Consider the following 15,973-nt stretch of genomic DNA (forward strand, 5'->3'; position numbering starts at 1 on the left):
GTCAGTGTGGGCACTGGCCGACTCGGAGTGCCTGGCTGCAAGCCGCTTGGCCCCGCTACTTCATCGGTTGAGGATGACGTGGTCTCAGGTACTGCAGACCACTATTGAGGCTCATCATTCTCCTCAGTTGTATCTTCTTTCCCTGTGATCAGCACGCCCTGCAACAATTGGGGTGATGCTCCAGGGGCCTCCCGTTGCGCCTGGGGAACTGGAAAATATAATTGAGGTTAGTAGAAGAGAAGGGGAGACATATATACGAGTAGCAACACTACTGCAATAAATGTGAACGAGAGACTTTACATATAATTAACATGAGAGTACAGAATTTGCATGCGTAACATTACATCATTCATATATTAGAATCAAATGGCATTAAATTACTTTAAATTACCACTGGTTTACACATTACTCACGTGGCACAACAATGGGATCTGCACCACCACGGGTGACAGAACGATTATGCGCCCCTCCAAGGGCTGAGGCATTCTCCTCCAGGTCGGTTAATTGAAAAACATCTGCAGGCCCGCCTCCAGTCCGCCTTTGCTCCGCCCGATTCTTAGATATCTTCTTCTGTAAACGTGACAAGAGCATGGCGTAAGCTAATTGCCTAGGGAAGATAGATATTGTAATCCACAATTAGTCATCGCACATTCTATTCATCGTTAACATTATATGCTAATACGGTTTGTATGTAATTGATGTATGGTTATAACATTTAATAAGATTGTGGTTAGGAACTAATGCGTGACACCCAACACCCTCGTGTACAATCCCTAGAAAAGGCCCCATCCACGGGCCGTGTCATTCGCCGCCTGAGGGGAGGGAGCCGGGTTATTGCAATCGATGGAGGTCCCCGAGGGGGGATAATCAGAACCACTGGTGAGCTCGGCAATGACCGGATCATGAGGGAAGGGGACACCGTGTCCCTGGCTGTGCTCGGAGACCTCCGTGTGGCTGGAGCTAATGTCTCAAGTGTCCCAGGGCGGACAGTGAGCCAGGGTAGCTCTCCCCAGTCCAGGCTGGGTCACTGTGTGACTGACAGCAGCCGGAGAGCAAAGCTGAGTGGCCCCCTCAGTGCTCAGTTGTGCCCCATCCACCAACCTAATCAAAAAGGAGACGGTGCCCAAGTTAAAGAGTTGCTCACATCACACAAGCAGTGATATAATTTAATAATTCTCCTAAACTATAGTAATTGAAATGCCGAGTGTTTGTGGTCTGTCTGCTTCCAGTCATTCCTTTGGCCCCAATTTTCAATCAAAACGTTTAAATAATAATACTGTCGATTCAGTTTAAGGCATCTCAGCAAGATTCCAAATGCACATTTGCACGGAATGGTTCCTGGGACACCTGCCCTCCCAGGGTTAGAGTCCTGGGGGCGCAGGTTCTGACCCCAATCCAATCTTAACAGGGATGCTACCCAAGATTACTCATCTTAATTACAATCAGGCAGATTTACATTCTAATTAATGAGTCAGTGCATCATTACAATTATTAATTTAATACTTACTCTTGCAGATGCCACCAGACTTTTCCAGCGCTTGCGGCACTGTTTTGGCTCTCTCACGTCGTGGGCTGCCGAAGTTACCACTTTGGCGATGTCCACCCATATTGGCTGGTATATCTGGGTGGGAGATTTCCCACGCCCACCCCGGGTTAATTGGCCCCACCGAGTCTCCACCTCATGGACCAGAGCTTCGTTGGCTTCATCAGAAAAGGCTTTCGCTCTCCTCGCTGCAACCTCCACAACATCACTCTCTCCTGACTCCTCATGTTCCATCTCCATTGCCTCAACACAACCTTCCTTCTCTCTCTCCATCCCTGATGACTCCTAACTTCCCGAATCGTGGGAAAAGTTAATTGAAAAAAAAACGCGCATGCGCAGAACGGCCGTTGCTATGGATGTCGGCCTTCCATGACTGAATACATCGCTATTGCCCATTTCACATCGCTAAGGCTATCGCCCAAGTTAAAAAGGCGAAACTAGCGGCGATTCTCAAAAATAAAACAACCACTAATGCTGGAAATCTCGCCCATTTTTGGGTGATAGCAATAATAATGGAAAGTCTCGCCCTTTGTCTCTAGAATCAACGTCCTCCCTCCCTTTATCCCTCCCTTCTCTCTCCCCCTCTCTCTCACTCTCCCTTCCTCTCTCCCCTCCCACCCCCCTTCCTCTCTTCCTCTCCCTCCCACCCTCTCCCTCCCTCTCCCTCCATCTCTCTCACTCTCCCTCCCCCTTTCATCCTACCCTCTCCCTCCATCTCTCTCTACCTCCCTCCCCCTCTCCCCCTCCCTCCCTCTCCCACTCTCTTTCTCTCTCTCACCTGGCACTCCCGCCACGCGTTCTGCTCCGCAACGCCCGGGGAAGCCCCACCCCCCCGACCCTCGCCCATTGGCAACGCCGCATCCACTGCCGCCTCTTCAAGCACACCAATCATCAATCACATTTTAAAAATTTGCGCCATCACTCTGGTTGCGAGGCCAGGCAGGCCCTGATTGCCCATTGGTCAGTGCAACTGTCATTCAGTCACATGCTTCCAGCCCCCGGCCCCGCCCCCGTCTCAGGACAGACAACGGTCAGACAAAAACTGACTATTATTATTATAGATTTAATTTCTTTAAATTTTACGGTCTCTTCCTCAGCCTCCTGACCCTTCTCCTGTGCAAGCTCCCCAAGCTGCCCATTACTTGTGTCCCTACCTCTGTATTCCACTGGGCCTCCAGATTCGAGAGAGTGATATCAGAGCTATGACTGAGATGGAAAGAATGGAGAGATTGGACTAACAGATTAGAAAAGATACAGACTATGAGGAGAGAAAGAGCAGGACCGAGAGAAAGAGCATGATATCAGAAAGGGGCAAATCAAGGGACAGTCAGAGTTAGAGATTAGAGAATAGAAAAAAAGAGAGGGAACAGAGAGCAAGACATATTTCAGCAGAATGAGAGATACAAAGGTAGGGGCAAGCAGAGGATTCTCTGAGCAACACCGTGAAAGATCTACTAGTATATCTGTATATATGTATGCAAGAAACTAAACTTACTGCAGTATGTGTTGGGATTTTTACAGCATAGAAACATGTACTTATCTGTAAGTATTTCAGTAAGCGAACATCATTTGTGTGACTTCCTGAGACTCTGAAGTTTGACAACATGCTTGCGCTATGAGAGGCACTAACAATGTGCTCTTTGAACCTCAGACAAGACCTATATTCTAAACAAAATGCTTTTCAACTTAATGTGCTACCTATATGATTAACTTGCAATTGAAAAGCTAGATTTGATTTTTGACTCAAAACTTATTGTTTAGTAATGTTTTGCACAGCATTGATGCTGTATTTCCCATTGTTTATATAAATCTTAATTTTTTTCATGTGAACTAATTAGTTTTTTATTTGTCTGTGATTTTAATTCCAACAGCTTGCTGACTGATTTCCTTTCTAATTTGTGTTATAAACAGTAGGCACAGAAACAATCTGGCACTGAAAAGCCTTGGAGACTTTGTCTGGTGGTATGATAGAATGAATTGTGAAAGTACATGTGTAGTTATTAATTGTTTTAACCATTTGTTAACAATAAATTTCTTGTTGTTTTCAGGAATTGAGTAAAAGTTATCCTCAAGAACTGTCCCGCAGCCCACAAAGTTTAAGCGATACAGGCTACTCGTCTGATGGCATATCTAGCTCACAGAGTGAGATTACAACTTTGCTGCACCAAGAGGGACAAAAGCTAAATGAGTCTGGCCTACTGCAACACAGTCCGATGAGCCCTTCAGAGTTTACCAAGTTGGAGAGCACTGTTCGGCCATTGCTGGAATCCCAAAGTGTTCAAGATCAGGCTAAAAGGGGAAGGACTGTTCAGGATTCAAGTGAAGAACAAAGACAGCGGCATAGGCCACGATCGCTTTCAATTACACCAGAGTCTTACAGTTCAGATGAAGAGCTTGAAGATATACAAGAGGAGGATGAAGATACTTTTGAATGGGAGAACCAAAGGGAGCGAAGAGAAAGCCTAGAGTCATTGGATGAATTTGGCAGGAAACTGCGGCATGACTACATTGAAGACAGTAGTGAAAGTGCACTATCACCTTCCCATGCAAAGCAGCCAAATACAGGTGCAGAGTTAACAGATGAAGAATTTATGCGAAGGCAACTCTTGGAAATGAGTGCAGAAGAGGATAACATCTCTGTGGAAGGTGAGGACTTGCACAGTCGTACTAAACGCATTAGTATGAAGAAGAGTCAAAAACGTAACTCAGAGTCCAACAAACAAAGTCCTTCAAAACGGCATCTGGATCATAGTACAAGCAGCAACTATGAAGATACTACATTGGAAAATTATGGACAGGAAGAAAGCCAATCATGGCAAGAACAGAAGGAGCACGATGGTACATACACAGAATCCATAAATCATGTAGAAGAGGACTCAGTGGGAGAGCCAGTTGGGCTGCGACGCTTCAAGACTATTGACTTGAACACCACAAATACTTATACCAACAGAGGTGCCGAAGTTAGTAGTGAAACAGATCTCAATATTGACAGAGAACCTGAACTTGAGATGGAAAGTTTGACAGGGTCACCAGATGAAAAATCAAAGGGTGAATACTCATCTACATTGCCAGCCTCAACACCTACTTTTTCATCCGGCACCTCGCCAACTTCTGTCTCTTCATTGGAAGAAGACAGTGACAGTAGTCCAAGTCGAAGACACAGACTTGAAGAAGTTAAGCAGCAGAGAAAGGCAAGACATCGTTCACATGGTCCTCTGTTGCCAACTATTGAGGACTCTTCTGAGGAAGAGGAGCTGCGAGAAGAAGAAGAGCTTCTTCGAGAACAGGAGAAGATGCGTGAAGTTGAACAGCACCGTATTCGAAGCACGGCAAGAAAAGCAAAAAGGGACAAAGAAGAGTTAAGGGCGCAGAGAAGACGTGAACGATCCAAAACACCACCAAGCAACCTTTCTCCCATTGAGGATGCTTCTCCCACAGAGGAGTTACGTCAAGCTGCAGAAATGGAAGAACTCCATCGCTCATCCTGCTCTGAGTATTCACCGACTATAGATTCTGAAGCTGAAGGTTTTGAAATTACAACTTGCAGATTGTACAAGTCAGGTAGTGAGTACAACCTCCCATCATTTATGTCCTTGTATTCTCCAACTGAAAAATCAACTAATTCTTCAGTAAATCAAAAACCATTGAAGAGTGCAGAAGAAGCATATGAGGAAATGATGAGAAAAGCTGAAATGCTAAAGACACAGCAGCCAACACAGAACATGACTTATCAGCCAGATGATTGCATGCAGAGTAATTACAAATACCAATCTTCAGATGACTACAGTTACTCAAACAGTGAGATAGCATTATCCAAGACAAGCTTACAAAGTGAGCTGCAGAAATCAGAAGCATATGAGGACACGTTGAAGACTACTGCACACATTCCCAAATTGTCCCATTCCCCATCACTTGACCTCCGCCTGCAGCAACAAAACATCCAATTACAAAATCTTGAGCGAACTTTTCAGGAAAAGAAGCTTCTCGATGCACAAAGTGCTTATACTGAACTAGCGAGGCAAACTGATGCACTTCTTACACCTGGAACAAGCCCCACCCAGTTGGCTGCACCAGTATCTTTTATTTCATCTAACACCAATAGAGGCATCCCTGATGTTAGGGTAACCCAATATTTCACTAGAGATATGCAGGACCAAAGCCAGGCTGCAACACCTATTGGAACAAATGTTAACACTTCACATATTGCTACAGCCTCTTATACAACATACAACAAAAGATCAGCTGTGACTGTGGCCACTGCAATAGTAGATCAGTCCTCTACTTCTGGAAGATCTACTCCTATAGATCGAAGTATAGGATACACTCAAGCAAGACCATCAGATCCTGGACTATCAACACCATATAGCTCTCAAAATAATATCTCTGGAAGTAAGAAATTAATTGAATCATATGGGTCATCAAACCCTGATGGGATATCCACACAAACAGCTGGGAGCTTTTTCAAAAGTTCCAGCCCTGAGGAGCCTCTTTCCCCATCTCCTTCACAGAGAGCAGTATCCAGAACAAACATGTCAACAAGTCCTATGTCTGGTAGTAAATCCACTACAGAATTTTCAACACAGACTTCTAATACCAGAGTTATCTCGCCTTCCAATGTGACCATGCCCTCATCAACCTCCACAGTGATGGCTCAAGGTACTCAGACTTCAATCAGATCACCTCGCCTCACCAGGCAAGTATCTTCTCCTGACTCCACATTCATGGTCATTACTCTGGCATCAAATGTTTCATCCTTGGCCCAGCCTTTGACTGTCAATTCATCTACATCACCAAACTCTTCACCAACTCGGTTGAATCGACAACAAACCTTGCATGGTTGGACTCAGGCAATGACTGCTTCATCACAACAGCAGATGCAGCTGCAGTCCATGTACACTAAGGCTTCATCGCAGACTGATAGAGTATCAATGATTCAACTAACACAGAGAGGCGAGATAGCTTCAACAATTGTCACAACTTCTTCTGTGCTTGGTCAAGATGTAGTTCCTTTAGAAAATAACTCTTTAAACAAAGCATCATTGATATACCAGAATTCAAATGTAAACTCAGTGGAAGTGTCAAGGACATGCAGCTCTGTAGTAGATCTCCGAACAGTTACTAAATCACCTCCTGTCATCATAACGGATCATGGAATGGATTTGACATCTTTAGCTACAGAAAGTAGAAAATATTCACTTGAATCAGACCAGATTCCTTGTCGTCAGTCCACTACTGTGCAACCATTAATCATGAATCTTAATGTGCAGGAACATCCACACATAAACACAACTGCTGCTACGACTATGGGCGTAACAATAACATCATCCATGCTAATGTCCCAGGCCAAAGTACCAAAGATATATGGAGATCCTTTCCAGAATCGTATGGACCTTGGTCATGGCACAGCAACAGCAATCTGTCTCACGCAAACTAAACAGCATGAATCAATAGTCCAACCCCCTACTGCAACAGAAAGTGGAAACAATATTGATATGGCAGCTGTCATAACAAAATCAAATACTAGTCAAATGCAACCACATTTTGCTAGATTTAACTTAGCTAACCAAATGGCTCCAGTGCGTAAGGTAGACATTTTAGTGAATCAGAGCAACATCAATAATGCCATTAGTGTTAGTGCCCTTCCTAGGTCAGTACCTCAAGACAGTGGCTTTATCGCCTCACAGGTACACAGAGAAGCATCATTGGAATTAAAGCCATCTGTTCCTCCAGCAAACATACTTGGAGTGAAAGCACACAATATGATGGTGCAACTAGACAACACAACGGCTGGTACTGTCACAAAGCTGATTAAACAAGATCCTCCTTCAAATGCTTTGGATTTGACAGGAGCAAAACCAGAAAGGGCTGTTTGTTGTGATGTTGTGTATAAATTTCCTTTTGCTGGTAGCTGCACAGGGTCATTTAATCCAGGCTCCCAAGTCCCAGATCAAGCAATGACTGAACCACAGCACACCGACAGGAATAGTGCTCACCAGTACTATGACAACAGAACTCAGGAACCTGTGGCTACTTATAAGGATGGTCCTAATTTGTATGACGAGGACAAAATATATCCTCAGGTATTTTCTGGGCGACTGCATTCATCTATGTCAGACTCCAATCTGCTAGAAGCTAGTATTAATTACAATCTAATGAAGAACGAACCTCTTTATCACCCACCTGGAGGAGATGCAGCTGTAGATCTGAGTACAATGAAACATTCTTACAGTTTATCTTTTAATCAGGGGAGGGATTGGGGACTTGGAATGCAATATGGCTCCTTCACTGATCTCAGACAACAGTCAGATATCTTCAGCCAACCCACACCAATAAGAAGGTACAGTTCAATGTCTAATATTCACTCTGATTATGCATACTCTATGCGAGAGGATCTGTCAAAGTTTCAGGAGGCCAGTTTGGCCCACTATAGTGCGACCACCGCTCGAGAAATCAGCAGGATGTGTGCAGCTCTAAATTCCATGGATCATTATGGAAACCGATACACAAATAGTTCAGATTCCCTGCAATATGGACCAACTGGGCCAAATGCACACTGTAGTGGACTTGTAAGAAACAGTATAATGTCAAACCAACAAGGACTTACTCCAATAAAACAAGATATGATGTATAATCCAACATTATCTGACTCTCGACGTCGTATTGCAGCACATGGCTTTGGCAATATGCCACATGCTGTACGCATGAGAGCTATAAGGCACATGTATCCTCCAACTGCTTCTGTGAGAGCACCTGATGGCATGATTTACTCAACAATCAATACCCCAATTGCTTCCACTCTGCCTATTACAACACAGCCCTCTTCTATCTTGCGTCCAATGTTGAGAGGTGTTTACAGGCCCTATTTGCCTGGTAATGTCACAGCTGTGCCATTGGCCAGGTTGACCAGACTTCCTCTAGTTGCACCAAGGATGCCTGCTACAGCTCCTCGGCAGTACCGTTATCTGCCTCCAAACAGATTTACAGCTGTTCCTACAGCTTCTGCAGGGGAAACACCTATATATCTAGGAAAGCCTGGTGCTGCACCCGTAAGTAACATTAGAACTGCAGGTATGAATGCAACTCAGCTTGTACCAAGTCAGAACGTACAGAGGCTGGAGCAAAGTGGTATTGCTCAACAAAATGCTTCAGCTCCTGTGGTCCAGAAATTCATCCCTGAGGCTAATCAGCCGAAACAACAGCCAGATATTGGAATCATGCAGCAGCAGCAGCAACTCCAACAGCAACTTCAGCAACACCAGCAATTACAGCAACAACTCCAGCAACAATTACAGCTTCAGCAGCAACTACAGCAGCAGCAACTACAGCAACAGCAGCAGCAGCAGCAACTACAGCAACACCAGCAGCAGCAGCAACAACTACAAAAGCAGCAAGAACAACAGCAGCGGCAGCAGCAAGTACAACAACAGCAGCAGCAAGTACCACAGCAGCAGCAGCAGCACGTACAGCAGCAGCAACTTGAACAACAGCAGCAGAAACTTGAACAGCAGCGGCAACTTGAACAGCAGCAGAAACTTGAACAGCAGCGGCAACTTGAACAGCAGCGGCAACTTGAACAGCAGCAGAAACTTGAACAGCAGCGGCAACTTGAACAGCAGCAGAAACTTGAACAGCAGCGGCAACTTGAACAGCAGCAACAACTTGAACAGCAGCAGAAACTTGAACAGCAGAAAGAGCAGCAGTTACAAAAGCAACTGCAGAAACTGCTGCAACTGCAGCAACAGCAACAAGAGGCCCAACAGAGTGATGCTGCAAGATCTGGTGCCAGTAGAAGAAAGCAGGAAGAAAAAGAGGAAGAGCATCAGCGAAAGCAACAGCAAGATCATATTCTGCTTATTGAGCGGGAACGCGTGGAGCTGGAGAAGCTGAGGCATCAGCGTCTACAGGAAGAATTGGAGCGCCAGCGCCTAGAGCTACAGCGCCATCGGGAGAGTGAGCAAATCATAGTGCAGCGTGAGCTTCAGGAACTGCAGACCATCAAACAGCAGGTTTTACACCAGCAACAGGAGGAGAGGCAGGCCCAGCTTGTGTTACAGCGAGAGCAGTTGGCACAGCAAAGGCTGCAACTGGAACAGATTCAACAGCTGCAACAGCAACTGCACCAGCAGCTGGAAGAGCAGAAAGTCAGAAATACTGTAACTTTCCCTGCAGCTTGTGATCCTTCAGGTAGGATCAATCAACACACTATGTCAGAGATGGCTATTGAGATGCAAAGAACTATAGCTCAAAATGGGCAATACTGGCCTGTGAACCAGCCATACATAGAAGGTGCCCCTGTTGCCACAACTGGCCAAGAAACGTATTTATCCCCACATCACAGAGGATTTATAGAACCACCTCATCGATCTACATCTGAACTGTCTCTTCGAACAGATGAACACTGGGAAAATAGGGGCATTAAGAAGCGAAACTCAATGCCTAGACTGAGGGATGCTTATGAGGGAGATGATACAGCATTGCGTGATCAATATGTGGTTAAGAAAATAGCAGACTGTAGTGTACAGACTGATGATGAGGAAGGTGAAGAATGCTACTACATGTCTCGTCGGAGAAGAACTAAGCGGAGTGTGGATTGCAGTGTACAAACCGATGATGAAGACAATGAAGAATTGGAGCAGCCTACTCGTAGGCGCCGCACCAGATTCTCAAAGCATTCAGATTCAAGCACAGAACACAAACGGGAAACGCCAAAGGGGACCTCCAGTATTGCCATACAAACAGTCAGTGATTGCTCTGTACAAACGGATCCAAATGAGCTAGGGCCAGCATCACCTGCCATCCATATCACACCTGACCCACGAGTGGAAATTGTAAGATACATATCTGCTTCTGAGAAGACCCACAAAGGAGAGAGTCTTGCTTGCCAGACAGAACCAGAAGCACAGTCACAGGGCATTGTTGTTCCTCAGTTTGCAATTCCAACCACCATTAATCCCTACACCACTAACATACAGATTGTAACATCTGGCCCACTGGATCAAACTAATACCAGACAGCAGGGAATTATGATCGTCCCAAAGTTTGAGAAAAAGAAACCAGATCCATTGGAAATAGGATATCAATGTCACCTTCCACCGGAACCTTTGCCTCAAATGATTCGCCAGCCTCCTAAGTCTCCACAGGTTTTATACTCTCCTGTCTCACCGCTCTCCCCACACCGGCTTTTAGATTCATCTTTCACTTCATGTGAGAAGTTAAACAAAGCCCACGTTACTCCACAAAAACATTTCACCACCGAGTCACCTAAACGGCAGCAAGGTCTGCCTCGGCCAATCAAAGTGATGCAACGCTCCATGTCTGACCCTAAGCCTGTCAGCCCGACCTCAGAGGATGCTGGAAAACCTAGATTTTTTGTTCATCATCAACAGGGTCTGCATAGCAGTCAGGTATGAAAGAGCAAGAATTGAGGTAGTACAAAAAGTCTGGGTTTGGAGGTACGGAAATCCAACCTTGCTAAACATTTTTAACCAACAGAAAATGTGCATATTGTATCTGACCTGGTGTCTTTCTGATCAGGATATTGAGTATGCCTGGAGTATACCTTTTGGCTTTGTAGGCCACTAAGGAATGCATCGGGGTGGGGGGTGGGTGGTGGGTGGGTGGTACATAAGAGCCTGGAATTTACAGTAAGTGATTTTTTTCATTTGCACTCTTTGCATGCTTATATCAAAATCCTTTATGTTATTTTAATGGAAGTGTTGATCTGTGGTAAATGAGTTAATGTCTCTGTTAAAATAGCAGAGAGAGAAATTTGATGCAAACACAGAGTCTGTTTGATATTGGATAATGTCACCCGCAGTAACTGCCAGGCTATAAAGTATAAATTATTGTTCTCATTAATTTGGATAGGTCTCAAGCTGTTAATACTAACAGGTCTTGTATTAAGATTAGGCACAACATTGAGACCTGCCTTTTCCAAACCTCTAGGCCTGTAAAATTTAAACAGGAGAAACCAAAGAGTAAGAAATATAAGGTTGAATAGAAACTGGGTTTCCAGTGCTTAGAAGGCCAGAAAGTCATGGCTTGCAGGCCACAATTTGCACACACCAGGAATATGCCATTGGCTTTCTAAGTTCAACAATTGTTGAATTATAGAAAGACCAGTGTTTCATATTAAAGCACCATTGCAGAATGGTATTCACTTAACTTGATTGGTTATTTCTGAATGATATCACAAGGGAATTGTTAATAGTTACCACATTGCTGTTTGTGGGAGTTGCTTGTGTGGAAATTGGCTGCCGTGTTTCCCACATTACAACAGTGACTACATTGTACATTCATTGGCTGTAAAGCGCTTTGAGACGTCTGGTGGTCGTGAAAGGTACTATATAAATGCAAGTCTTTCTTTCTTTAGTTGTGGAGTCAAATACTAACATGAATAATAACTAATAGCAATTCCACTGCTTTTCGTGGCTATTTTTTTCAAAAATATTGTAAGAAATGATTGTAAGATCTAAGTAATGGTTTGACTCCTGCTATCAATGTATGACCAGAATGCAAGATTTAATTGTGGTTCTGGATTTATGAAAGACCCCAGTTGACTCTTGAGATCAGAGTAGGAGTTGAAAATGCAACAGTTCCACCAGGAGTTGATGTCTATTCATTTATTTTTCTTTGTTTCCTGATGATAAAGGAGTTTGTTTTTTGTTGTCTTTTCTGTCTTTTAAACTGCAGTGGCAGTTTTATGGGTTGGTAGATGGGTGCTCCACTCTGCTGTGCTGCAGAGTAGATTGGGATGGGATTGTGTCTATGCCTGTCCATACAACGAGTTCTTGATATTAGCTATGCTGGCAGAAGACATTACTGAGTGAAGGCCAGGTATTTCTCACCAGTTTGAAGCAGGCAAAATCACTGGTAAGTCTATCTCAACTATTATAATGAATTTCCCCGTGGCCAACATTGGCCTTTTTGCTTTCTAGGTCGGGGAGTGACATACGATCCCCAATTCATACTGAACAGGTGCATTGAATTTATGCAGTAGAGGTAATGGCTATTTTCTTGACAAAATTATCACATTTCAAAGTGTTACTGATCTACAGTAAGTTATGAGCCCATATCTTGCAATGTTGATGAATGCCATCCATCTGCTAACAGCTTTGTGTTTTAAGCTACTCTAACATTGTCTAATTTTTCACTTTAATGTCGCAAATGTGCTGTGAATCCATTTTAATCCAGTACTTTTGACCTAGTACACCACAATAAACAGAGAAATTCCAATCATTAACCCATTTTGAATTCTGCTGGCTGTAAGAGAGCTATATTCTTCAAATGCATGGCAAAATGTTCTTTATATATAGATGTTGCTTGCTTTCTTTGCTTAAAGAGAAAGCCTCCACTCGTTGAAAACCTATCTATCTTGCTATATGCAGTGTTCTTCATAATGTTTCGGTGTGACACACAACCATTCCCTCGATAATTACAGTCACTTATTAGGCATTTCAGTTAATATTCATACCAAAGCTTTGTTACTGCGCACCCTCTTGGAATTATTAGCTCCTCCCAAATCAGGAATTGCACAGAATGGACATCAGGGAAAGGAACTTGATCGAGGGACTGAAATCAAGGTAAGCGACATGGACCAAAAGGAGGTAAGAAAAGAGAAATAGAGTAGAAAAATACAAATCCCTATAATATAGAGGAAGATAAGAGGGAAAAAAGAAAATTAAGGCTAGATGAAGATAGAGATAATACATTGAAATACATATAGCATACGTTGAACATATTAGTGACGCCAGGTGGTGATTGTGCCTTTCCTGGTAATTAATGCCAGATTATCACTCGATAAATTTATAGTGATCACATTACAACTGTGACTCTATCAGTATAAATGCTACCAGACATCAACTGCCTGGAGTGTTACAAAGTATTATAGCACAGAAACAGGCCATTCGTCCAACAGGTCCATGCCAGTGTTTATGCTCCACACGAACCTCTTCACACCCCTCTTCATCTAACCCCATCAATATATCCTTCTGATGCTTTCTCTCTCATGCGCTTATCTAGCTTCCCCTTGAATGCATCTATGCTATTTGCCTCAACTATTCCCTATAGTAGTGAATTCCACATTCCAACCACTCTTTGGGTAAAGAGGTTTGTCCTGAATTCCTTATTGGATTTATTAGTGAGTATCTTATATTTATGGCCCCAGTTCTGGCCTCTCCTGAAAGTGGAAGCATCTTCTCTATGTTTGACCTATTGAAGCTTTCTATAATCTACAAGACCTCTATCAGTTCACCCTCGGTCTTCCCTTTTCTAGAGAAAAGAGCCCAAGCCTGTTCAATCTGTCCTGATAGTTCTGGTATCATTCTAGTACATCCTTTTTGCACCTTCTCCAGTGCCTCTGTATCCTTTTTATAATGCGGCTACCAGAATTTTACACACTACTCCAAGTGTGGTCTAACCAACCTTCTATACAAGTTTAACATAACTTCCCTGCTTTTCAATTGTATCCTTCTAGAAATTAACCCAAGTGATTTGTTTGCTTTTTTTATGGCCTTGTTAAACTTGGTCGCTACTTTTAGTGATTTGTGTATCTGTACACCCAGATCCCTCTGTTCCTCTACCCCATTTAGACATTTATTTTCCAAGGAGAATGCGGCCTCCTTATTCTTCATACCAAAATATATTAGCTCAGACTTATCTATATTAAAGACCTTTTTCCAATTACACACCCATTCTGCAAGTTTATTAATGTCTTCCTGTATTTTACCGCAGTCCTCCTCTGTATCAACTACAGCTCCCAATTTGGTGTCATCAGCAAATTTTGAAATTGTACTTCCGATTCCCGCGTCTAAATCGTTTATGTAAATGGTGAACAATGGTGGTCCCAGCATTGATCCTTGTGGAACACAACTTCCTACCATTTGCCAATCTGAATAACTACCTTTGACCCCAACTCTCTATTTTCTGTTTTTTTAGCCAGCTTGATAACCATTCTGCTACTTGTTCCCTGATTCCACCTTAGCCATGAGGCTACTATGCTTTACCTTAGCGAAGGCTTTTGGAAATCCAAATATATTCCATCTGCTACATTGCCCTATCTATCCTATCTGTTACTTCAAATAATTCAATAAAGTTGGTCAAGAATGACCTTCCCTTTTGAAATCTGTGCTGACTACTCTTTATTTATATTTTCAGTTTTTAGATGTTTTTTTCTGTTACATCTTTGATTAAGAATTCCATTATCTTTCCTATCACTGACATTAAGCTAATTGGTATATCATTCCCTGGGCTTATTCTATCTCCCCTTTTATATATTGGAATCACATTACCTGTCTTCCAGTCCTCTGGCACTATTCCCTTTTCTAATGAATTTTAATATATATATATATATATAAAATAGTGCCCTTGCTATCTCTTTCCTAACTTCTTTTAATATGCGTGGATGAAATCCATCTGGATCAGGGGTTTTAGCCTCTCATAATTTGATTTGTTCATTAATTATCTTTCTACTTAAATGTCTTTATATCCTTTCTGATCTCTTCTTCAAATGTCATGCCCACCATATTCGTTTCCCTGGTAAATACCAAGGCAAAGTAATTATTTAATATTTCTACCATTTCACTGTCATGACCTGTGAGTTTATCATATGTATCCTTTAGTGGTCCTATCCTTTTCCTGATTTTTCTTTTGTTATTTATGTGTCTATAGAATTCTTTAGTATTCCTTTAACAATTTAATTTTGTAGTTTTTTCTTGCCTTCCTAATTGTTTTTTGACTTCTTTCCTAACCATTTTGTACTTCCTTGTTCATCCTCTCTTTTGTTGTTTATGTACTTAATGTTGTGTATGGAGAAAGAGTCAGGCGGAACACTGTGAGCTCAAAGTAAAGTGTGACCTTAGTCTTTTATTGCAGATCTCCAGAGTGCCTCTCCAACCTGTGAAGCCTTCTTAAATACCTGTGCTCCTAAGGGATTATGAGATCCATTGGGACTCCGGGGAATGTGCCCTCTGGTGGCTGTACAGAGTAAATACAAGTCCACATATATAACAACATTCCCTCCCCAAAGTCAATAGTGTAACTATTTACAGTGTGAGTCGATCTGGGGCCCTTCTTGCCCTGGTTGATCGTCTCGGTGTGAAAGCTGGTGTTGTTGAATCATTTGTTGGGCCTTCGCTGGGCTGCTATGCAGCTGGCCTTGCTGGGCTGCCTGATGTGTTGGGCCCTGCTGGGCTGCTGTAGATGATGGGTTCTGCTTCGTGGTCAACCGTGGTGTCAGTTGCCACTGGTGTGTGTATTGCGGGATCGAAAAAGGTAGCGTCCAAGGTGGGTTGCTCAGGGTAGTCCGTGAATCTGAGTTTGATTTGGTCGACGTGTTTCCGGTGAATGAGTACATTTTAATGTTTGACCCGAAACACCCTGCTCCCCTCTTTGGCCACGACAGTGCCGGGAAGCCACTTGGGACCTTGTCCA

General features: G+C 43.2%; 1 protein-coding gene across 1 annotated transcript in view; it reads left to right on the top strand.

Annotated features, from left to right (window-relative positions):
* The window catches only part of LOC139276790 (protein bassoon-like), a 646,194-nt gene that overhangs the window by 543,948 nt on the left and 86,273 nt on the right, over positions 1 to 15,973 (top strand). Inside the window, exons 4-6 of the mRNA XM_070894795.1 lie at positions 3,592 to 4,069; positions 4,109 to 4,294; positions 4,346 to 10,947. Coding sequence (XP_070750896.1) covers positions 3,592 to 4,069; positions 4,109 to 4,294; positions 4,346 to 10,947 — 7,266 coding nt within the window. The remainder of the gene's footprint in view (positions 1 to 3,591; positions 4,070 to 4,108; positions 4,295 to 4,345; positions 10,948 to 15,973) is intronic.

This window comes from Pristiophorus japonicus, chromosome 12 (genome assembly GCF_044704955.1).
Source record: "Pristiophorus japonicus isolate sPriJap1 chromosome 12, sPriJap1.hap1, whole genome shotgun sequence".
NCBI classification, from domain to species: domain Eukaryota; kingdom Metazoa; phylum Chordata; class Chondrichthyes; family Pristiophoridae; genus Pristiophorus; species Pristiophorus japonicus.